General features: G+C 45.4%; 1 protein-coding gene across 1 annotated transcript in view; it reads left to right on the forward strand.

Moving 5' to 3' along the window:
- The window catches only part of LOC306917865 (uncharacterized protein), a gene marked incomplete at both ends in the record, with an annotated part of 56,509 nt that overhangs the window by 16,559 nt on the left and 13,573 nt on the right, over positions 1–26,377 (forward strand). Inside the window, 3 exons of the mRNA XM_079530762.1 lie at positions 8,663–8,919; positions 12,043–12,179; positions 16,665–16,786. Coding sequence (XP_079386888.1) covers positions 8,663–8,919; positions 12,043–12,179; positions 16,665–16,786 — 516 coding nt within the window. The remainder of the gene's footprint in view (positions 1–8,662; positions 8,920–12,042; positions 12,180–16,664; positions 16,787–26,377) is intronic.

Consider the following 26,377-nt stretch of genomic DNA (forward strand, 5'->3'; position numbering starts at 1 on the left):
ATTTAACACTGATCAAGTAGGGGGTGTTAATTTAACGGGTGTTAATTTAACACTGATCAAGTAGGGGGTGTTAATTTAACGGGTGTTAATTTAACACTGATCAAGTAGGGGGTGTTAATTTAACACTGATCAAGTAGGGGGTGTTAATTTAACGGGTGTTAATTTAACACTGATCAAGTAGGGGGTGTTAATTTAACACTAATCAAGTAGGTGTTAATTTAACACTGATCAAGTAGGTGTTAATTTAACACTGATCAAGTAGGTGTTAATTTAACACTGATCAAGTAGGGGGTGTTAATTTAACACTGATCAAGTAGGGGGTGTTAATTTAACGGGTGTTAATTTAACGAAAAAACACCAAAAAAAGGTTGAAACATGGAAATGAGATGGTTGTGCCCGACGGCAGCGACGATATCGAAGTAGCGAATATTTTAATAATCAAGTATAAATTAAGACCGCCTCAAAATTGCACCGGAGTACTTCAGTAAATACACGCGGTTACTTAATTCCCCCCCCCCGGAGAGGAGGAGCCACGGCGGCCGCGGCGGCGGGCCGTGATCCAGGGTGTTTTGCACGGTGTCATTGTCTCTGTGTCTCTCTCTGTCAGTCATGTCATGTGATTAAGCCATTCAAAACGGGAACCCCTTTTGGTGTTTTACAAGCATTATGTTATACTTTAGCTATTGAAAAATAGCAGATCTACAAGCTCGTAGCGCGGCACCAAGTGCCGCGCTACGAGCTTGTAGGTCTGCTATTTTTTGAAAGATCGTGAAAATGTGGCGCAAATCTTTGAATATATATTATTTCAGAGCGAACGTTTTCGACTCATATCTTTGCTTCTGAGGGGTTCCTGGAACAACATATTTTCAGATGGGGGTCGGCGGCCAAATATATATAAATCTGGGCGTCCTTGACATGAAAAAGGTTGAGAACGACTGACATAGAAACATGTGTTTTTTTTTCAGAAAACTGTCAGGATTTAGAATACATCTGTATAATTCGTCCTCGGGTCTGAAAGGGTTAACTGGAACAGAACATCCGCGCCACAGATTACTCACTGAAGTCATTTTAATCAGCTTCCATCAGAGCAGCCGCTGATAGATGCTGGTAAACACATGCAGCTATCACACAGCAGCACATTTCACCGCTCTACTCTCCAGCTTAAATCCGGCAGATCTGCTGTGATCTAGTGACAGATCTACTCCTCTCACCTTGCCAGGAGATTAAAGTATAAACTGTCGCTGTAACAGCTTGTGCTTTATCTGCAACGAGCAGACGTACAGTACAGCGCCACTGTCGGTACCGACACCTTAACCCGCTCTGGACGGGAACCCCTTTTTGGTGTTCATGTTATACTTTAGCTATTGAAAAATAGCAGATCTACGAGCTTGTAGGTCTGCTATTTTTGAATCATCGTGAAAATGTGGCGCAAATCATTGAATATATATTCTTTCAGAGCGATCGTTTTTAACTCAAATCCTTGCTTCTGGGAGGGGGGGGGGGGGGGGTCCCTGGAACTACGTATTTTCAGATGGGGGTCGGCGGCCAAATACAGATAATTCTAGGGGTCCTTGACCTGAAAAAGGTTGAGAACCACCGATATAGGTTTCTGCCAGGATTTAGAAGACATTTTGTAGAATCGACCTTAGTCCAAAACGGGTTAATGTACAGTCTGTCACAAACGGTTATACTTTTCGGGACATCATATAGAAAGAACCATGAGTTTCTCCCGGCGGATCCAGCCTATGCCATGAAGAGCATAGGTGAGTTACCAGGCTAGTGTCAAAGTGTCCTTGAGCAAGACTCTGAACCCCTAATTGCTCCTGATGTGCTGGTTGGTGCCTTGCATGGTTTCCCCCGCCATCGGTGTGTGAATGTGTGTGTGAATGTGTGTGTGAATGTGTGTGTGAATGTGTGTGTGAATGGGTCAATGAATGTAATGCACAATCTATGTAAAAGCGCCTTGGATAAAAGTGCTACATAAATGCACCATTTACCATTTTTACAAGGTTTCCTTCTGCCTGACGGTAAGTGACAACTGTGACAATATCCTGAATGGAATCCAAACTACAAACGTTCTTTGTTTTATTCGTGTCCAGCTGTGCTTCCGTTTCATTCCCAGTTAATCCATTTAGGCCTGACGTCGAAATTTAAAAAAAAATCTTTTTAAATTGTATTTTTTTTTCTGAAAAACCTCATGTTTCTGTATCAGTGGTTCTCAATATTTCATGTCAAGGACCCCAAAAATGATATGTAATTGGCCTCCGACCCCCATCTGAAAATATGTTGTTGAAGGGACCCTCCAGACTCAAAGATTTGAGTTAAAAACTGAAACTCTGAAAGAATATATTCAAAGATTTGAGTTAAAAACTGAAACTCTGAAAGAATATATTCAAAGATTTGAGTTAAAAACTGAAACTCTGAAAGAATATATTCAAAGATTTGAGGCACATTTTCACGATTTTTCAAAAAAAGCAGATCTACAAGTTCATAGCGCGGCACTCTGTGCCATGCTATGAGCTTGTAGATCTGCTATTTTTCAATATAGTATAACACAATGCTTAAAACACCAAAAGGGGTTCCCGCCTAAAATGGGTTAAAGGTTGTTTCAACTTTCCGAAGGGAACAGATGGGACACGGCGATGAACGATGCACAGGAGACACTGTTTGTTTGTTGTTCTCAACGAGTTCTGGCAGCACAGAAATGAAGTCTCTCATAGAGTCTCTGATCCAAAACAGCACGGTTCAACGGTGCTTTGTTCCACACCGCTTAACCCGTTCTGGACGGGAACCCCCTTTTGGTGTTTTTAAAGCATTTATGTTATACTTTATCTTTTGAAAAAATAGCAGATCTACAAGCTCATAGCACGGCACCGAGTGCCGCGCTACGAGCTTGTAGATCTGCGATTTTTTGGAATTTTTTTGAAAATGTGGCGCAAATCTTTGAATATATATTCTCAACTCTTTGCTTCGGGGGGGGGGGGGGGGGGGGGGGAACGTGGCCAAATACAGATAATTCTGGGGCTCCTTGACATGAAAAAGGTTGAGCACCACCGATGGGTCCAAGATGGGTTAACCATCGACGATTCTACAAATGCCTTCTAAATCTGACAGTTTTCTGAAAAACCCTGTTTCTATGTCAGTGATTCTCAAACTATTTCATGTCAAGGACCCCTAGAATTATCTGTATTTGGTTGCTGACCCCCATCTGAAAATATGTCGTTCCAGGGACCTCCCAGAGGCAAAGATTTGACTTAAAAACGTTGGCTCTGAAAGAATATATATATTCAAGGATTTGCACCATATTTTCACGGCTTTTCAAAAATAGCAGACCTACAAGCTCATGAGCTTGTAGATCTGCTAAAGCAAAACAATGCTTAAAACACCAAATGGTGTTCCTGCCCAAAATGGGTTAATGCTGACATGTAAACAATGGTAACACATTCTAATTGAAAGGTAACACATGGTGAAGGCGTGCATGTGGCAGCTAATTGAAAGGTAACACATTCTAATGAAGGTGTGCATGTGCAGCTACTTGAAAGGTAACACATGGTGAAGGCGTGCATGTGGCAGCTAATTGAAAGGTAACACATGATGAAGGCGTGCATGTGGCAGCTAATTGAAAGGTAACACATTCTAATGAAGGCGTGCATGTGGCAGCTAATTGAAAGGTAACACATGATGAAGGCGTGCATGTGGCAGCTAATTGAAAGGTAACACATTCTAATGAAGGCGTGCATGTGGCAGCTAATTGAAAGGTAACACATTCTAATGAAGGCGTGCATGTGGCAGCTAATTGAAAGGTAACACATGATGAAGGCGTGCATGTGGCAGCTAATTGAAAGGTAACACATTCTAATGAAGGTGTGCATGTGGCAGATAATTGAAAGGTAACACATTCTAATGAAGGCGTGCATGTGCAGCTAATTGAAAGGTAACACATTCTAATGAAGGCGTGCATGTGGCAGCTAATTGAAAGGTAACACATTCTAATGAAGGCGTGCATGTGGCAGCTAATTGAAAGGTAACACATTCTAATGAAGGCGTGCATGTGGCAGCTAATTGAAAGGTAACACATGATGAAGACGTGCATGTGGCAGCTAATTGAAAGGTAACACATGATGAAGGCGTGCATGTGGCAGCTAATTGAAAGGTAACACATTCTAATGAAGGCGTGCATGTGGCAGCTAATTGAAAGGTAACACATGATGAAGGCGTGCATGTGCCAGCTAATTGAAAGGTAACACATGATGAAGGCGTGCATGTGGCAGCTAATTGAAAGGTAACACATGATGAAGGCGTGCATGTGGCAGCTAATTGAAAGGTAACACATTCTAATGAAGGCGTGCATGTGGCAGCTAATTGAAAGGTAACACATGATGAAGGCGTGCATGTGGCAGCTGGAGAGGGAGAGAGAGAGAGGGAGAGAGAGAGAGGGAGGGGGAGAGAGAGAGAGAGAGAGAGAGAGAGAGAGAGCATGGCTTTACAGATAGGGGTTAGCCTCGCTTATGAGCCTTTTTGTTTCATAATCAGGCTCCACTTTTGGCGTTTTAAGCATTCTGTTCTACTTTAGCTGTTGAAAAATAGCAGCTCTACAAGCTCGTAGCGCGGCACCGAGTGCCGCACTACGAGCTTGTAGGTCTGCTATTTTTGAAAAATCGCGAAAATGTGGCACAAATCTTTGAATATATATATTATTTCAGAACGTTTTTAACACAAATCTTTGCTTCTGGCTGCTATACTATCAACGGTATGAGAGGTCCTGGCTGCTATAGTGTCAACAGTATGAGAGGTCCTGGCTGCTATAGTGTGACAGTATGAGAGGTCCTGGCTGCTATAGTGTCAACAGTATGAGAGGTCCTGGCTGCTATAGTGTCAACAGTATGAGAGGTCCTGGCTGCTATAGTGTCAACAGTATGAGAGGTCCTGGCTGCTATAGTGTCAACAGTATGAGAGGTCCTGGCTGCTATAGTGTGACAGTATGAGAGGTCCTGGCTGCTATAGTGTCAACAGTATGAGAGGTCCTGGCTGCTATAGTGTCAACAGTATGAGAGGTCCTGGCTGCTATAGTGTCAACAGTATGAGAGGTCCTGGCTGCTATAGTGTCAACAGTATGAGAGGTCCTGGCTGCTATAGTGTCAACAGTATGAGAGGTCCTGGCTGCTATAGTGTCAACAGTATGAGAGGTCCTGGCTGCTATAGTGTCAACAGTATGAGAGGTCCTGGCTGCTATAGTGTCAACAGTATGAGAGGTCCTGGCTGCTATAGTGTCAACAGTATGAGAGGTCCTGACTGCTATAGTGTCAACGGTATGAGAGGTCCTGGCTGCTATAGTGTCAACAGTATGAGAGGTCCTGGCTGCTATAGTGTCAACAGTATGAGAGGTCCTGGCTGCTATAGTGTCAACGGTATGAGAGGTCCTGGCTGCTATAGTTAGGGTGACTGTGGCTCAGGAGGTAGAGCAGGTCGTCCAATGATCCGTGGGTCGGCGGTTCGAATCCCGGCTCCTCCTGTCCACATGTGGAAGTGTTCTTGGGCAAGACACTGAACCCTACATTGCCTCCAATGAGTCGGTCGGTGTGAGCTCGCCACCATTGGTGTGTGAATGTGGGAAGTGAGGACGCTGGCGTCGACTGTTTGCCGCTTCACCTCCCAATGTATGAATGAATGAACCATTGTAAAGCGCTTTGAGCACTTGGAAAAGCGCTATGAAAATGCAATTCATTATAGTGTCAACAGTATGAGAGGTCCTGGCTGCTATAGTGTGACGAGTATACCTGTCAATAAGATCAAATTAAGGAGGATTTTTTTATTTTGTTGTTCGTAGGATAGGCATTCATAAGCTTTCAGCTTCAGCCTATTCCTTTTGATCAGCTCCATTTATGTTATTGTAACCTTTGTGTTGACAAATAAGTTGTATTGTTAGTGTGAAGATGATCAAATAAACTGAACTAAACTAAAATAAATTACACCAGTGTGAAGTGAGTGGTGCAACTCCGTGTGGGGGTCCCCATGAGGTCCCCGGACATTCCAGACCTACAGGACCACGGCCAGGGTGCCGGCCCGGTTCCCGCAAGCCGCCCCCACGTCCGAAACTGTATAGAAATGAGAGAGTTACCATGTGGGGGTCCCTGTACTGTACTGTACTGTACTGTACTGTACTGTACTGGCACACCCGAAATCATATACAGTTAATATGTGCGTGTGTTTGTGTGTGTGTTAGGTGGTGAGAAACAGCCATGCTGTTTTCATGCTCATACCCACCCACCCAGCCAGCCACACACACACATAGCTCCGTAAGGGAGTGGTTGCACCACTCAAAAAACATGTGTTAATGTAGAATCAGTCACAGGCATGTACCGACGCGCTTCCGCTTCTGCGTGTTCTCGGCGCGTACATAATTATGTTTATAAATTAAACAATTAATAATTTAAAAGTACCAGAAGGACTTGGGAGTTAGCTGGCTATATTCGTTGTTTTTCCTATAGCGTCAATACATCAACAATACTCGAGGCCAAGTCTTAAAAAATGCATCAATAACATTTCAAGATCAATTCTAAAACACGGGAGATATCGTCCCAATAGGAAGGCTTTGTGTAATGATTCATATATAAATTGATAGAGCGAGGAGAGAGTGGGGAAGGTGTGAAGAATTGTGTGTGAATGTGAAAGGGAGGGAGAGCCATACATACACTATAGATTACATCCATATTCGTGAATCATACATGAATATGGCTCTCAATAAATCATAACTTTTATGACGGTTCTATTATTAAATTAAAGGTCGGCTGGTCATCATTAGCGATGAGGAGAGGGAGCCGCACTGCACCTGCTTTTATCTATAAGAAATTACCTAATTATCTTAACAGCTGATTGACAATTAGAGCTTGCAGTCACCATTATACCATTATATTTGGTTGTAACCCATTCTGGGCGGGAACCACTTTTGTTGTTTTAAGCATTGTGTTACACTTTAGCTATTGAAAAATAGCAGATCTACAAGCTCATAGCGCGGCACCGAGTGCCGCGCTATGAGCTTGTAGGTCTGCTATTTTTTTTTAATCGTGAAAATGTGGGGCACATTTGGAATATATATTCTTTCAGAGCGAATGTTTTTAACTCATATCTTTGCTTCTGGGGGAGTCCCTGGAACAACATATTTTCAGATGGGGGTCGGCGGCCAATTACATATAATCTTGGGGGTCCTTGACATGAAAATGTTTGAGGACGACTGACATAGAACCATGGTTTTTAGAAAACTGTCATGATTTAGAAGGCATTTGTAGAATCGTCCTCAGCTCTAAATGGGTTAAACATTCCTGCTATTACATCTGGGTGAGACTGCCTTTCACTGGAGAGTTTAATTTCACATTTTTTGAAATGTCAAGCTTGTAAAATGTGTTTTGTTAAATTGTATGCCATGTTTACTGTAATCAGGGCGTCGTTGGAAAAGAGTGCTGCCTCTCAAACTGACCTTCCTGAATAAATAAAGCTGAAAAGAAAAACATATATAACCTCATATCATCATAATGTTCAGGATTCAAATAAAAAAAGCAAATCGATAAGCTCATAACACGCCGCTTCATGACGTGTTTGGAGCTTGTAGATCTACTACTTTTTAAACTTTTCGTGTGACGTTGTGTGATCAAAGTGGGGTCTGGGGACCCCTAGGGGTCCTTGAGGGAGTTCCAGGGGGTCCGCAGCTAAATGACAGTTATGAACCAAATGGACCCTTACTGGGTCTGTAACTCTGAGCGTGTACAAATGGAACCAAATGCCAACCGGGGGGGGGGGGGGGGCCTTAACGGGTTGAGGATCACTGCTAGAGCCGTACAAATCTGGGGACCCCCGGAAATGCTTTGGCCATGTGTCGCGACCCCCTACTGCGATATATATATATCCATGTTTTCCTGTGTTCCAGATCCTGGACTACGATATATATATTTATCCATGTTTTCCTGTGTTCCAGATCCTGGACTACGATATATATATTTATCCATGTTTTCCTGTGTTCCAGATCCTGGACTACGATATATATATTTATCCATGTTTTCCTGTGTTCCAGATCCTGGACTACGATATATATATTTATCCATGTTTTTCTGTGTTCCAGATCCTGGACTACGATATATATATTTATCCATGTTTTCCTGTGTTCCAGATCCTGGACTACGATATATATATTTATCCATGTTTTCCTGTGTTCCAGATCCTGGACTACGATATATATATTTATCCATGTTTTTCTGTGTTCCAGATCCTGGACTACGATATATATATTTATCCATGTTTTTCTGTGTTCCAGATCCTGGACTACGATATATACAGTATATATACATCCATGTTTTTCTGTGTTCCAGATCCTGGACTACGATATATATATTCATCCATGTTTTCCTGTGTTCCAGATCCTGGACTACGATATAAATCCATGTTTTTCTGTGTTCCAGATCCTGGACTAAGATATAAATCCATGTTTTTCTGTGTTCCAGATCCTGGACTACGATATATTTATCCATGTTTTCCTCTGTTCCAGATCCTGGACTACGATATAAATCCATGTTTTCCTGTGTTCCAGATCCTGGACTAGGATATAAATCCATGTTTTCATGTATTCCAGATCCTGGACTACGATATAAATCCATGTTTTCCTGTGTTCCAGATCCTGGACTACGAGAGCCGCGCCACCTACTCGTTCTCGGTGGAGGTGAGCAACCCCGTGGTGGACCCCCGCTTCCTGAGGAAGGGGCCGTTCAAGGACCGCGCGGCCGTGCGCGTCATGGTGCTCAACGCCGACGAGCCGCCGCGCTTCTCGCGGCCGCGCTACCGCCTGGACGTGTCGGAGAACTGCCCGCCCGTCTGCTCGGTGGGCCGCGTGTCCGCCGTGGACCCCGACACGGGACAGGACGGCAACATCAGGTTGGTCCGTTACACCAGTGGTTCCCTAAAGTGGGGGTCCAGCGGGGACCCCCGGGGGTCCTTGAGAGAGTTCCAGGGGGTCCGGCGGGGACCCCCGGGGGTCCTTGAGAGAGTTCCAGGGGGTCCGGCGGGGACCCCCGGGGGTCCTTGAGAGAGTCCCAGGGGGTCCCCCGCTAAATGATGGTAACAGTGTGTTTTAACAGCGGGAGAACAACCACGGCGAGCGACACTTGAATTTCATTTGCTATCGCCCAATCGCTCACTATCGTCGGCCGACGTTCCTCCGCCCACTTTTCGACCATCGCCTGCTATCGCCAGCTATCGCCGGTATTTGCTGGGTCACATTGAAAAACAATGCACTTCCGGAAAATTCATCTGGCTGTCGCCCGCTTTTTACTGTTAGGAACCAAATGGACCCTTATGGGTCTGTAACTCTGAGAGTGTACAAATGGAACCAAACGGACCCTGACACCGGTTCCATTTGTACACTCTCAGAGTTAAATTAACTTTGATTTTACAATATGTATTGGGGGTCCCAGAGATAGAAATGCCATTAAATAGGGGGGCCGTAGCCTAATTCAGGTCAAAGCGAGGGCCCTATAGAGCCATAAAGAATCTTCTCTTATGGGGGTCCTTGGCATGTATTTTCAAATGGGGGTCCGCAGGCTAATTAGTATCATTTTGGCATCCTTGGCATGAAATAGTTTGGGAACCACATACACCACGCACTTACACTCACTATACAGTACATTATGTGACCAATTTGACTGAGAGCCTGCCATCGCGCAACCTCCAGCTTTTCACCAGAGGAGAAAAACTACATTTTATCCAAAATGAGTTAATAATAAAACCGACTCTTCACATACTAGAGCATGTCTGAAATAAGTGTGAGAGCTGAAATCGACTTTCATGTGTCGTATCTTATGGACACGAGACCATACAAACTTAACCAAAACGGGAGAGCAAGATAATTGTGAGACGCAGCAGACAGCAGAGTGATGTTGTTCCTCAGAGATGTTTTATTTCGGAGTACACAGCAAAGCATACAGGCTCCTCCGGCGGCCTTACGCCGTCCCAGACTGACTGACTAAATGACATAGAAATCAACTTGCTTAAGTACAGTTTTACAATACACATTGGACCAGACTACCATTTGGCCACTCCTAGAAGGTAGAATCAGGATCACTGTGGCCCTTTGATCCACTGTTTTAGCATTTGATGGCCCTAGGTGTGAACCAGGATCTCAGACTATAGTATAAACAGGCGCCACATCGACACCCCTGTTCTTGAATATCAAAGACAGACCCTGCAGACGAATTGACTAGGGCAATTAACTATACCTACTGAATAACAGTTGTCGAGTACATTTGTTCAAACATAGCCTATGTTCAAGAGAATTATTGATTCATAATTCACCACACATGTGAATATGAAATAAATGCTTAAACATGTAGCTAGGTGTAATGTTAGAGACCACAGAAGACATGTAAATATGAAATAATGCTTAAACATGTAGCTAGGTGTAATGTTAGAGTCCACAGAAGACATGTAAATATGAAATAAATGCTTAAACATGTAGCTAGGTGTAATGTTAGAGACCACAGAAGACATGTAAATATGAAATAAATGCTTAAACATGTAGCTAGGTGTAATGTTAGAGACCACAGAAGACATGTAAATATGAAATAAATGCTTAAACATGTAGCTAGGTGTAATGTTAGAGACCACAGAAGACATGTAAATATGAAATAAATGCTTAAACATGTAGCTAGGTGTAATGTTAGAGTCCAGAAGACATGTAAATATGAAATACAATGCTTAAACATGTAGCTAGGTGTAATGTTAGAGACCACAGAAGACATGTAAATATGAAATAAATGCTTAAACATGTAGCTAGGTGTAATGTTAGAGACCACAGAAGACATGTAAATATGAAATAAATGCTTAAACATGTAGCTAGGTGTAATGTTAGAGACCACAGAAGACATGTAAATATGAAATAAATGCTTAAACATGTAGCTAGGTGTAATGTTAGAGTCCAGAAGACATGTAAATATGAAATAAATGCTTAAACATGTAGCTAGGTGTAATGTTAGAGACCACAGAAGACATGTAAATATGAAATAAATGCTTAAACATGTAGCTATAGGTGTAATGTTAGAGACCACAGAAGACATGTAAATATGAAATAAATGCCCAAACATGTAGCTAGGTGTAATGATAGAGACCACAGAAGACATGTAAATATGAAATAAATGCTTAAACATGTAGCTAGGTGTAATGTTAGAGACCACAGAAGACATGTAAATATGAAATAAATGCTTAAACATGTAGCTAGGTGTAATGTTAGAGACCACAGAAGACATGTAAATATGAAATAAATGCCCAAACATGTAGCTAGGTGTAATGTTAGAGACCACAGAAGACATGTAAATATGAAATAAATGCCCAAACATGTAGCTAAGTGTAATGTTAGAGACCACATAAGTGAACCTTTCAAGCCTGTTTGACCAGGAGTATCTATGCTTTGACTCGAGTACCGGCGTTGAGCACGTCCACTTCTGCCACACACACACGCACACACGCACACGCACGCACGCACACGCACGCTAACTCAATTAAATTCAGTTCGCTATAACGATTATTGCCATAGGGGGGAAACGATCAAGCGAAAATTGACTCTTGCAATCTCTCTCTGTCTGTCTGTCTGTCTGTCTCTGTCTGTCTGTCTCTCTCTGTCTGTCTGTCTGTCTGTCTCTGTCTGTCTGTCTCTCTCTGTCTGTCTGTCTGTCTGTCTCTCTCTGTCTGTCTGTCTGTCTGTCTCTCTCTCTGTCTGTCTGTCTGTCTGTCTGTCTGTCTGTCTGTCTGTCTGTCTGTCTGTCTGTCTGTCTGTCTGTCTGTCTGTCTGTCTGTCTGTCTGTCTGTCTGTCTGTCTGTCTGTCTCTCTCTCTGTATGTCTGTCTGTCTGTCTGTCTGTCTGTCTGTCTGTCTGTCTGTCTGTCTCTCTCTCTCTCTGTATGTCTCTCTCTCTCTGTCTGTCTGTCTGTCTCTCTCTCTCTCATTCCCTCATTCTTCCTCTCTCGGTGGGGGGTGGCGTGGGGGGGGTACTGGGGGGGTCTCCAGGTATTCCATCGACCCCCAGTCGGACCCCGAGGCTCTGTTCCGCATCGCCTCTGACACGGGCTCCATCAGCACCGTGATGGAGTTGGACCGCGAGCACGAGCAATGGCACAACATCACCGTCATCGCCACACAGAGAGGTACGCTGCACACACACACGCACACGCACACGCACACACACACACACACACACACACACGCACACGCACATACACGCACGCACATGCACACGCACACGCACACGCACACGCACACACACACACACACACACACACACACACACACACACACACGCACACGCACACGCACACCACTGCCCCGAGGCCCCACTGGGCACCACCAGACACACTTAATCACCCTGCTTCATATTCCACTGATTGCATGGCCCCAAGGGGGGGGGGGGGGGGGGGGGTAGGGGTGGTCGAACGGCCGATGCAGACATTGGAAGATCATTTTGAAGTGACCTGATGTGTGTGTTTGTTGCTTGCATGGGTTCCTTCAGAGGTGGAAGTACTCACTCACAGTGGAGGGAGGTTTTTGTTTTTTAAAGCAATGTAGAAAATTCAAAATACTACAAGTAAAGGTCCGGTCGGTCTTCAGAATGTACTTGAGTGAAAGTGTACCGTACATGTATTTGCATCAAAATAATATACTAAAATATGCGGTGGTGGCTCAGGGGTAGATCGGCCGGATGGTAACCGCAAGGTTGCCAGTTCGATCCCTGTGGGCTCCCCCAGAGTTAGTGTCCAAGTGTCCTTGAGCAAGACACTGAACCCCTAATTGCTCCTGATGTGCAGGTTGGCGCCTTGCATGATTTCCACCGCCATCCGTGTGTGAATGGGTTAATGTAATGCACAATCTATGTAAAGGTGTATGAATGTGTGTGTGAATGGGTGAATGTAATGCACAATCTATGTAAAGGTGTATGAATGTGTGTGTGAATGGGTGAATGTAATGCACAATCTATGTAAAGGTGTATGAATGTGTGTGTGTATGGGTGAATGTAATGCACAATCTATGTAAAGGTGTATGAATGTGTGTGTGTATGGGTGAATGTGATGCACAATCTATGTAAAGCACCTTGGATAAAGGTGCAATATAAATCCACCATTTACCATGTATATGGAATGTTTTTCAAATGTATACAAATCTACTTTGAAATTGGCAAAGTATATATAGAGCTGAATTGGTTAATGAACGTGTTGAAATAATAATAAAAAAAACACAAAGTAACTAGTAAAGGTTTTCAAATCATTGTAGTGAAAATAGGGATTGATCATTCATTGATTATTTTCTTGTTGATTATTTTAATCGATCATATCGATGGGTTGGATTAACCGTTGCACCCCTAGTGTGTTTTATTTCTTATTTGTTACAGTGGTTTGGTACAGAACTCAGGGGTATAATGGAACTCCACAATTTATCAAATTGCATTCGATTTTTTTTGGTGTGTGTTTTGTTTGTAGCCATTACGACCAGATTTGACTGAGGGGCTGTCACCGTGCAACATCCAGCTTTTCACCAGAGGAGAAAAACATTTATTTATTTTTATCCAAAATGAGTTAATATCACAGGCAGACTCTTCACACACTATAGAGCATGTCTGGAATGGATGTCAGAGTTGACATTTTAGAGCCATTCAATGATTGCAAACATGACTCCTGTTCAACAAGTTTCAAATGGTCTTCTTCAAATATTGTCCAATTTCAATGAATAAATAAATAATAAATAAAAGACCTGGTCACATTTTACCATGGCCCTGTTGTGTCTCAAACCACTGCACCTGGTTTTACCATGGCCCTGTTGTGTCTCAAACCACTGCACCTGGTTTTACCATGGCCCTGTTGTGTCTCAAACCACTGCACCTGGTTTTACCATGGCCCTGTTGTGTCTCAAACCAAACTGCACCTGGTTTTATCATGGCCCTGTTGTGTCTCAAACCAAACTGCACCTGGTTTTATCATGGCCCTGTTGTGTCTCAAACCACTGCACCTGGTTTTATCATGGCCCTGTTGTGTCTCAAACCACTGCACCTGGTTTTATCATGGCCCTGTTGTGTCTCAAACCACTGCACCTGGTTTTATCATGGCCCTGTTGTGTCTCAAACCACTGCACCTGGTTTTACCAGGGCCCTGTTGTGTCTCAACCCACTGCACCTGGTTTTACCATGGCCCTGTTGTGTCTCAACCCACTGCACCTGGTTTTATCATGGCCCTGTTGTGTCTCAAACCACTTCACCTGGTTTTACCATGGCCATGTTGTGTCTCAAACCAAACTGCACCTGGTTTTACCATGGCCATGTTGTGTCTCAAACCACTGCACCTGGTTTTACCATGGCCCTGTTGTGTCTCAACCCACTGCACCTGGTTTTACCATGGCCCTGTTGTGTTTCAAACCAAACTGCACCTGGTTTTATCATGGCCCTGTTGTGTCTCAAACCACTGCACCTGGTTTTATCATGGCCCTGTTGTGTCTCAAACCACTGCACCTGGTTTTACCAGGGCCCTGTTGTGTCTCAACCCACTGCACCTGGTTTTATCATGGCCCTGTTGTGTCTCAAACCACTTCACCTGGTTTTACCATGGCCGTGTTGTGTCTCAAACCACTGCACCTGGTTTTACCAGGGCCCTGTTGTGTCTCAACCCACTGCACCTGGTTTTATCATGGCCCTGTTGTGTCTCAAACCACTTCACCTGGTTTTACCATGGCCATGTTGTGTCTCAACTGCACCTGGTTTTACCATGGCCATGTTGTGTCTCAAACCACTGCACCTGGTTTTACCATGGCCCTGTTGTGTCTCAACCCACTGCACCTGGTTTTACCATGGCCCTGTTGTGTTTCAAACCAAACTGCACCTGGTTTTACCATGGCCATGTTGTGTCTCAAACCACTGCACCTGGTTTTATCATGGCCCTGTTGTGTCTCAAACCACTGCACCTGGTTTTACCATGGCCATGTTGTGTCTCAAACCAAACTGCACCTGGTTTTACCAGGGCCCTGTTGTGTCTCAAACCACTGCACCTGGTTTTACCATGGCCATGTTGTGTCTCAAACCACTGCACCTGGTTTTACCATGGCCCTGTTGTGTCTCAACCCACTGCACCTGGTTTTACCACGGCCCTGTTGTGTCTCAAACCAAACTGCACCTGGTTTTACCATGGCCATGTTGTGTCTCAACCCACTGCACCTGGTTTTACCATGGCCCTGTTGTGTCTCAACCCACTGCACCTGGTTTTACCATGGCCCTGTTGTGTCTCAACCCACTGCACCTGGTTTTACCATGGTTTTATCATGGTTTTACCATGGCCCTGTTGTGTCTCAACCCACTGCACCTGGTTTTACCACGGCCCTGTTGTGTCTCAAACCAAACTGCACCTGGTTTTACCATGGCCATGTTGTGTCTCAACCCACTGCACCTGGTTTTACCATGGCCCTGTTGTGTCTCAACCCACTGCACCTGGTTTTACCATGGCCCTGTTGTGTCTCAACCCACTGCACCTGGTTTTACCATGGCCCTGTTGTGTCTCAACCCACTGCACCTGGTTTTACCATGGCCCTGTTGTGTCTCAACCCACTGCACCTGGTTTTACCATGGTTTTATCATGGTTTTACCATGGCCCTGTTGTGTCTCAACCCACTGCACCTGGTTTTACCATGGCCCTGTTGTGTCTCAACCCAATGCACCTGGTTTTATCATGGCCCTGTTGTGTCTCAAACCACTTCACCTGGTTTTACCATGGCCATGTTGTGTCTCAAACCAAACTGCACCTGGTTTTACCATGGCCATGTTGTGTCTCAAACCACTGCACCTGGTTTTACCATGGCCCTGTTGTGTCTCAACCCACTGCACCTGGTTTTACCATGGCCCTGTTGTGTTTCAAACCAAACTGCACCTGGTTTTACCATGGCCATGTTGTGTCTCAAACCACTGCACCTGGTTTTATCATGGCCCTGTTGTGTCTCAAACCACTGCACCTGGTTTTACCATGGCCATGTTGTGTCTCAAACCAAACTGCACCTGGTTTTACCAGGGCCCTGTTGTGTCTCAAACCACTGCACCTGGTTTTACCATGGCCATGTTGTGTCTCAAACCACTGCACCTGGTTTTACGATGGCCCTGTTGTGTCTCAACCCACTGCACCTGGTTTTACCACGGCCCTGTTGTGTCTCAAACCAAACTGCACCTGGTTTTACCATGGCCATGTTGTGTCTCAACCCACTGCACCTGGTTTTACCATGGCCCTGTTGTGTCTCAACCCACTGCACCTGGTTTTACCATGGCCCTGTTGTGTCTCAACCCACTGCACCTGGTTTTACCATGGCCCTGTTGTGTCTCAACCCACTGCACCTGGTTTTACCATGGCCCTGTTGTGTCTCAACCCACTGCACCTGGTTTTACCATGGTTTTATCATGGTTTTACCATGGCCCTGTTGTGTCTCAACCCACTGCACCTGGTTTTACCATGACCCTGTTGTGTCTCAACCCACTGCACCTGGTTTTATCATGGTTTTACCATGACCCTGTTGTGTCTCAACCCACTGCACCTGGTTTTATCATAGTTTTACCATGGCCCTGTTATGTCTCAACCCACTGCACCTCTCCTCTCCTCTCCTCTCCTCTCCAGACAACCCCAACCTGGTGACCAGGGTGGTGGTCGCCATAGAGACGCTGGATCAGAACGACAACGCGCCGGAGCTGGACAGACAGTACGCCACATCTGTCTGTGACTCCACCGCCCCGGGTCAGGTCAGTAACACATCTGTATGTCTGTGACTCCACCGCCCCGGGTCAGGTCAGTAACACATCTGTATGTCTGTGACTTCACCGCCCCGGGACAGGTCAGTAGCACATCTGTATGTCTGTCAGTAGCACATCTGTATGTCTGCCAGTAGCACATCTGTATGTCTGTCAGTAGCACATCTGTATGTCTGCCAGTAGCACATCTGTATGTCTGCCAGTAGCACATCTGTATGTCTGCCAGTAGCACATCTGTATGTCTGCCAGTAGCACATCTGTATGTCTGTGACTCCAAGTCAGGTCACTTCCAGTGGTGGAAGAAGTAATCACATGTTTTACCCGAGTAAAAGTAGCATTCATACGTGCACACCACGCACACACACACATGCACACCACGCACACACACACACCACGCATGCACACACACACATACAGGCTTCATGAATTTAGACGACTACAACGTCATACTTTCACGTCGTAGTCGTAGTTTTTAACCTCTAGTACCAACCTGGTCTCCCTCATGTATAAACTGCTGATCTACAAGCTCAACACACAACGCATCACATTTCACGGTGAGCCACAGTCGACCGTCTGAAACCGGGTTGTAACTGGTCTAAAAGGGAAAGTTTTTCACCGGCTAGGCTTAGCCTAGATGTTGATTCGCTGTTTTGAAAGTCATCTATATATAGACTGACTATATTATAGCTGTTTTTTAAGCATCTATATTATACACTGTCTATATTTTTAGCCGTTTTTTAAAGGTATATTCAGTGATTTCACTTAATTCAAATATCACTTCTTTTTTTGTTTTGTTGTGATAATCCTCCCTACTATAGAGTGTGCTGACCATATAAGGAGGCTAGGTAGCCCAGCCTTCATCCAATCAGGATAGAGAGGGGCCTTCCGCCAATCATGATCGAGCGGGGGCGGGCCTTGGTGTGTGTGCTGTTGGCCTGTCGCGTTTCACCCCACTGTAGAGCGTGCATGTGCACATCTTGTTACCGGGGCGGAGCGGGAGGTTTTCCAAATCACCCAAATCACTGAATGCTCCTTTAAGTGTCTATATAGACCATATAGAAGTGTTAGATTACATCTGAAAAAATGCAGTTATAAATAAATAACCCGTTTTGGCCTATAGCCGTTTAGACGCATTTTAGACGTCTAATGGCCCCAAAGAGTCCCAGCGGGTTGTTTTCTTTGCAAAGCTTAAAAGTCAAACAGAAATGTAACGTTGTTATTTATAGGTTGCGACGTGCAATTCCTAAAAAGAACACTGCATAATTAATCACAATCCTTTGTGTGGCAGTTAAACCATTCTGAGCGGGAACCCCTTTTGGTGTTTTAACTAAGCATCATGTTATACTTTAGCTATTGAAAAATAGCAGATCTACAAGCTCGTAGCGCGCCACCGAGTGGCGCGCTACGAGCTTGTAGGTCTGCTATTTTTGAAAAATCGTAAAAATGCGGCACAAATCTTTGAATATATATTCTTTCAGAGCGAACGTTTTTCTTATTTCGACATCAGGCGTAAATGGGTTAATCGTCCAGCGAAACGTGGTGATGGCGACCCGTCTTCAAAGGCCTTGTTGTGCTTTCGTTTTTTTTGGTCATGTCATCTTTTTGTTCCTTTTCCTTTCCGCTATTGGGCAGGATCTGAGAACAGAAAGCACAGGCCTCTAATTATGGAAATAGTTCAGCCTTGCTTTGAGGCAGACATAAAAGGACATTTATCCCATTTTGACCTGAGGACGATTCTACAAAATGTCTTCTAAATCCTGGCAGTTTTCTGAAAACACCCATGTTTCTGTGTCAGTGGTTCTCAAACTATATTGCATGTCAATATAATGTTGTTCCAGGGACCCCCCCCCCCCCCCCCCCCCCCAGAAGCAAAGATTTGAGTTAAAAAACGTTTGCTCTGAAAGTATATATTCAAAGATTCGCGCCACATTTTCGCCACAAAATAGCAGACCTACAAGCTCGTAGCGCGGTAGTGCCGCGCTACGAGCTTGTAGGTCTGCTATTTTTCCATAGCTAAAGCATAACATAATAATGCTTTAAAACACCAAAAGGGGTTCCCGCCCAGAATGGGTTATTGTGCACTGCGTGCCAACGTGGCCCTGTCATGTAACAGTGTATTTTCCGGAATATGAAGCTGTCACAATGCGGCTTGTTCGGCCGTGATAAAAGCCTTTATTGTGCTCATTAGAGAGGTTGTTAGCGGGGACGAAAGTAAAAGCATCAAATGATGGCCCGTGTGAGGGCATATTGGCCCGTTAGTGCTGTGTGGTGTGATAGCAGCACTTAAATGTCACTGTAAGAGCTACTGTATATGCTTTCGAAGGGAGAGCAGACTGTTTCAGGACATTGGTTGGTTGATTGATTGATTGATTGATTGATTGATTGATTGATTGATTCATTCATTCATTGAATAATTACAGTTAACAGTTTGCTAAAAGGTACAGAGGTATTAGTTATACAAGAATACTAAAAGGATAAAACAAAAAGCCCTGTGGGCTTGTTTCCATTGTGGTTCTATGTACCGGTATATTCAATTCATCAAGACATAGACATACAATGCTCTACATGCAATCACCAATACCAGGAGCAATACGAGTGTATTTACAGAAATACAGTCGGAGGCTATATTTATTTTGGCAAGCTAGAAGTCTGTCACACTTCGACCTATAGTGTGGGTAGTGAAAAATAGCCGAAACAGGAAACAACACTGAATAATCGTCCAGACAGAGTCCTTGGGTGCAGATAAGTTATTCACCTTTTTCACAGACCATCAAAACTGAGACATGGCCAAAGCATTTCCGGGGGTCCCCGGGCCAAAAACGTTGCATTAGCCCATGTTGTGCGGGAACCCCTTTTGGTGTTAGCAATATGTTATGCTTTAGCTATTGAAAAATAGCAGATCTACAAGCTCATAGCGCGCCTGAAAAATCGAAGAACGGCTGACATAGAAACATATAGCTTTTTCAGAAAACTGTCAGGATGTAGAAGACATTTTTAGAATCTCCATCACCTGATGAAGGCCGCCTGCGGTCGAAACGTTGTGTCTTATATTATATTATTATGGTGTTTCAATAAAAGAAAACACCATTGGAGCAAACCTGTGTGCGGACTCAACTCTCTTCACTGTTCTTACCTTAGTCCAGCACCAGCCAGGAACTGGATGTGCACAAGCCACCTGCTTTTTAAACAATTTTATAGAATCTGAACTCAGGTCAAAATGGGTTTAGAGAAACTATCCATGGACAGTGACATTCAGCATAACCCCAAAGACAGGGAACAAATACCGTACCATTTACAGTTGGAGGCCATCGATATTGTCCTTTTCTTTTTGCTGAGGTTTGCGTGATCTGCGCAAAAGGACAGTTAACCCATTTTGGGTGGGAACCCCTTTTGGCGTTTTAAACATGTTATAATTTAGCTATTGAAAAATAGCAGATCTACAAGCTCATAGCGCGCCACCGAGTGGCGCGCTACGAGCTTGTAGGTCTGCTATTTTTGAAAAATCGTGAAAATATTTATTTCAGAAAACTGGAGGATTTAGAAGGACAATATCGGTGGCACCCAACTGTAACATGCTGTAGATGTCAATGAAATAACACAACGAGGCATAACATGAGGGAGTGCTTCAACATCTAACATCTTTATTAAATCATAGAACTCTGTGTCTTCTGTATGTATAATGCTAATGATTCCTGTTCCGTGTGCAGAGCGTGGCTGGGGTCAGAGACAGTCTTAATATGCTATTATGCTAAGGATGGTTCATAGAGTTTCTTCACTGATTGGGCTAACAATCTTTACAGTTGGTTTTGACTTTCAAGTACTGGACGAACTAGTATACCATCCGTGCGGATTTTGTCGGCTATTAAACATTATGACCAAAAAGGTCTGTTTTCACCAACGAAAACTAAATCAAAACTAAGCTTGTTTGTTAGGTTCTTAGCTTCCTTATGATTCTTGATGACAATTTCTTATGAATCTGATGTAATACCATGTGCTGTGCTTGCTTACTATAAGTCGCTCTGGATTAAGAGCGCCTACTAAATGCCTAAATGGTAAATTGTAAGCTATGATGACTAAAACTAACACTGACAATTTTGTCAACAAAACAAAAACTAGACTAAAATGTTAGGGAGGGGCTAGTGGAGCAGAGATCCAGTAGAACTAATTAAACAAGTCATCATAGGTGCACGTGCGGGTGTCACAGACCGCAAATAGCAGATCTACAAGCTCACAACGTGTTGCGCTGCATGCGACACACTGTGAGCTTCTAGATCGGCTAATACACAAGTGAAAATCAGCTAGATTGGCATCACGCGATCAATCAACCGAAACTAGCCTAAAGGTAAAACAACAGCGTCTTAATCAAAAGACTGTGACTACAAAACCAAATCGAAAAATCTGCTGCTCAAAATCAACACTTCATGCATATATACAGTCTTGTTGTGCTACGGAACAGAAACACTCGTAATCACAGAAGTAACAAAAACAATACCAGAGACAAATGTGTTTACTCCTGCCCGAGGCAGCGCCCGAGGCAGGCGGAGAGAGAAAATAACTTTAGTTTCTAGCAGACACTTTCATCGTGATCTTTCCCAGGATAACAGATGGTCTGTCATTTACACCCATAGTTTATTTTTATTTTTGTTGTTTGAAAATACCTGCTTATTTTCTTCCCTCCATTATTATGGACAACAACAACAGCTTCATAAGAATGTGTCCGTTGAGTCTCCGTCCTATAAGGAGGAGGACGGAGGCGTGCAGTGTCAGGAGGATAGTTATTAGTATCCCTCCTGTTCAACCACTTTATCCACCGCTCACAGTGTGCCAGTGGAGCCCCAAGGCTGCCTGACGTCGACATTTAAAAAAAAATGTCTTCTAAATCATTTTTTCTGGAAAAACCTCATGTTTCTATATCAGCGGTTCTCAATATTTCCTGTCAAGGACCTCAAAAATGATATGTACTGTAATTGGCCGCCGGCCCGACACCCATCTGAACATATTTTTGTTCCAGGGAAGCTTTGACAAGATTTGAGTTAAAAAACGCTCGCCCTGAAATAATATATTATTGCTCTACATTTTCACGATTTTTCAAAAAACAGCAGATCTACAAGCTCGTAGCGCGTCACTCGGTTAATGGTCTATTCTATACGGGTCCATTTGGTTACCGACTCTCCATCATTTATAGCTGGCGACCACTGGTGGTCCTTGAGGGGGTTGAAAACCTCTGGTAGGGGGCACGGTGGCACAGTTGGTAGTGCTGTCGCCTCACAGCTAGAAGGTCCTGGGTTCGATTCCCGCTGGGGACGCTGTGGGCGCTGGCGGCGTGTTTCCTCCTCCGCGTCATCAGTGCCCATACCCGAGGCGGGGTTGGCGAAAGGGCCTTTCTGTGTGGAGTTTGCATGTTCTCCCCGTGTCTCCTAGGGTAGGTACCCTCACAAAAACATGCAGTAACTCTATACTGCCTCCCCCTGGCCGGCCGGGGCGCCTGATGGAGGGGAAAGGAACTGGTCTCTAAACTGCCTCCCCCTGGCCAGCCGGGGCGCCTGATGGAGGGGAAAGGAACTGGTTGGAATAACGTGTTCCTTCCACGCGCTACGCTACGTCCAACCAGGGAAACCCCCCCCCTGTCAGGTGTAAAAGGAGCAACTTGGACACTCAGGCATGAAGGAAGCATGAGTTCAAGTCCGTTGCTCTCCCCATGTCCCCCATATATGGGGACTAGGTTGGCGGAGGGTGTGTAGAGCCCAGGATCACATTAGATAATTGACACGGGGGTGAAAAATGGGTTACAAAATCGTGGGATAAAAATATAGGAAAAAAAAAGAAAACCTCTGGTATACAAAGTGAAGCACTGAGCTGAACTCACACAACCCTGAGTGGGGGGGTGGGGGGGACATCAGTGGTGATGGTGACGGCAGATAACATGCTCTTGTTGGTCTTTACAATCTGTACTCTGTGATACTGGGAGAAAAGAGAGAGATATCAATGGATCAAGAACGGATTGAGTTCCAGCTGGGTTAGAAAAGAAAAACCTAGAAAGAGTGAGCATTATTCGCCACATTCTGGGGGCACGCACGCACGCACGCACGCACGCACGCACGCACGCACGCACGCACGCACGCACGCACGCACGCACGCACGCACGCACGCACGCACGCACGCACGCACGCACGCACGCACGCACGCACGCACGCACGCACGCACGCACGCACAAACACGCACAAGCACGCGCGTACGGAAAACCTGTTGGTACCTCATGGTGGTGGGTGGTGCCTCATGGTGGTGGGTGGTACCTCATGGTGGTGGGTGGTGCCTCATGGTGGTGGGTGGTACCTCATGATGGTGGGTGGTACCTCATGGTGGTGGGTGATACCTCATGGTGGTGGGTGGTACCTCATGGTGGTGGATGGTACCTCATGGTGGTGGGTGGTACCTCATGGTGGTGGGTGGTACCTCATGGTGGTGGGTGGTACCTCATGCTGGTGGGTGGTACCTTCATGGTGGTGGGTGGTACCTCATGGTGGTGGGTGGTACCTCATGGTGGTGGGTGGTACCTCATGCTGGTGGGTGGTACCTTCATGGTGGTGGGTGGTGCCTCATGGTGGTGGGTGGTGCCTCATGGTGGTGGGTGGTACCTCATGGTGGTGGGTGGTACCTCATGGTGGTGGGTGATACCTCATGGTGGTGGGTGGTGCCTCATGGTGGTGGGTGGTGCCTCATGGTGGTGGGTGGTGCCTCATGGTGGTGGGTGGTACCTCATGGTGGTGGGTGGTGCCTCATGGTGGTGGGTGGTACCTCATGGTGGTGGGTGATACCTCATGGTGGTGGGTGGTACCTCATGGTGGTGGGTGGTGCCTCATGGTGGTGGGTGGTACCTCATGGTGGTGGGTGGTACCTCATGGTGGTGGGTGATACCTCATGGTGGTGGGTGGTGCCTCATGGTGGTGGGTGGTACCTCATGGGGGTGGGTGGTACCTCATGGGGGTGGGTGGTACCTCATGGTGGTGGGTGGTACCTCATGGTGGTGGGTGGTATCTCATGGTGGTGGGTGGTACCTCATGGTGGTGGGTGGTACCTCATGGTGTTGGGTGGTGCCTCATGGTGGTGGGTGGTACCTCATGGTGGTGGGTGGTACCTCATGGTGGTACCTCATGGTGGTGGGTGGTACCTCATGGTGGTGGGTGGTACCTCATGGTGGTACCTCATGGTGGTGGGTGGTACCTCATGGTGGTGGGTGGTACCTCATGGTGGTGGGTGGTACCTCATGGTGGTGGGTGGTACCTCATGGTGGTGGGTGGTACCTCATGGTGGTGGGTGATACCTCATGGTGGTGGGTGGTACCTCATGGTGGTGGGTGGTACCTCATGGTGGTGGGTGATACCTCATGGTGGTGGGTGGTACCTCATGGTGGTGGGTGGTACCTCATGGTGGTGGGTGGTACCTCATGGTGGTGGGTGATACCTCATGGTGGTGGGTGGTACCTCATGGTGGTGGGTGGTACCTCATGGTGGTGGGTGGTACCTCATGGTGGTGGGTGATACCTCATGGTGGTGGGTGGTACCTCATGGTGGTGGGTGGTACCTCATGGTGGTGGGTGGTGCCTCATGGTGGTGGGTGGTACCTTCATGGTGGTGGGTGGTACCTCATGGTGGTGGGTGGTACCTTCATGCTGGTGGGTGGTACCTCATGGTGGTGGGTGGTACCTTCATGCTGGTGGGTGGTGCCTCATGGTGGTGGGTGGTACCTTCATGGTGGTGGGTGGTACCTCATGGTGGTGGGTGGTACCTTCATGCTGGTGGGTGGTGCCTCATGGTGGTGGGTGGTAGCCTGGCTAATAAGCCAGACTAATATCACACAACACTGTCGCGGTATATTAGTCTGGGCTGGCTCCACTTGGATTTCATTTCCCGGGGGGCGGGTTCAAACATTTTCTCTTTGACGCAATTGGTCAGAGCTACTGTCAGTCAAAGGTCTCAAGCATTGAACGTCACTGTACCAAAGCCCGCCCATATTGCATACCGTGTCCCGATTGGTCCGACCTGTTCTCGGTTGTAGGAAAGAGGCGTGCTACTGAGCCTCGCCAGACCCTAATCCGCTGGCAGGCAAAACATTTTTTGCCAACGGCTGTTTCGGTCTGGTTTATTAACCAGGCTAGGTGGGTGGTGCCATGAAACCATAGCAGTAATATCTACAGTCACAAAGTTGTCTCTGTGCTAAACATATTAATTTATGTGAACATTTTGAAACCAAGTGAGTGTATTAATAATAACTCATGGTCTGTGGGAGGTGTTAAGTGTTAACCCATTTAGTCCTGACGTCGAAAGTTAAAAAATGTCTTCTAAATCATGACAGTTTTCTGAAATACCTATAGCTTCCATATCAGTGGTTCCATATGCATTTGGCCGCCGACCCCCATCTGAAAATATGTTGTTCCAGGGACCCCCCCCCCCCCCTCCTCCAGAAGCAAAGATTTGAGTTAAAAACGTTCGCTCTGAAAGAATATAATTATATTCAATGATTTGAGGCACATTTTCACGATTTTTCAGAAATAGCAGATCTACAATACGAGCTTGTAGATCTGCTATTTTCCAATAGCTAAAGTTTAACGTGATGCTTAAAACACCAAAAGGGGTGTTAATGGAGACCTCAGGCTGTGTGTAGTCCAGGGCTAGGAGCCCTATTTAATGGCATTTCTATCTCTGAGACCCCAATTTATATTGTAAAATCAATGTTAATTTAACTCTGAGAGTTCCTCCCTGAAGTACCCCTGGGGGTCCCCGGACCCCACTTTGAGAACCACTGCTCTAGAGGCTCTCCCGCAGCTCCCAGTTTCTAGGGCAAAGACATACCGCATGTAAAGGAATAAGAGGTTTTATTTAAAAACAAATATATATTTTACATGCATTTTAAGTTTTTAATCATCATTTATTATTGTTGTAGGCATCATGTACACTTACATCCTCCTATTGTAAAGAATACAGTGTCGCCTGACGCCTACACACCAGATACCAATAAGACACAAATTATCGAAGCAAAAATAAAGAATATATTAATGCTAAGATATCTCTGTTTGCTTTCAACACCAACGCTGCTGCTGTCTTACTGATATACTTGATCTGCTTTGAGAAATTAGCAAAGGCCAGAAAAAAGCACAAATGAATTCATATTAGAAAACATATCTTGCAGCTTCTGACAGATTGTTCTTGGGGCCAAAAGGTTTGCCTATACTCCTGGTGTAGTCCAGGGTCATGACCTTTTATTTAGCCCACACATGCTTACGGAGAAATGGTTGATAGAGACTGAGTTGTGCAGTGGTTTAAAGTAACTAAGTACATTCACTAGAGTACTGTACTCATAAGTACAATTTTGAGGTATTTGTACTTCACTAGCGTATTTCCAATTTCCAATACTTTTACTCCACTACATCAGGGGTTCTCAACGTTTTTGGCCGGGGACCCCCGGAAATGCTCTGGCAACGTCTCGGGACCCCCCCCCCCCCCCCCCCCCGCCCCCTCCCGACTCCTGAAATTGACTGCTACAATAACCTTAAACCATTTTGGGCGGGAACCCCTTTTAGTGTTT

The sequence above is a fragment of the Electrona antarctica genome, assembly GCF_951216825.1.
Source record: "Electrona antarctica genome assembly, contig: scaffold_282, whole genome shotgun sequence".
Taxonomy (NCBI): Eukaryota; Metazoa; Chordata; class Actinopteri; order Myctophiformes; family Myctophidae; genus Electrona; species Electrona antarctica.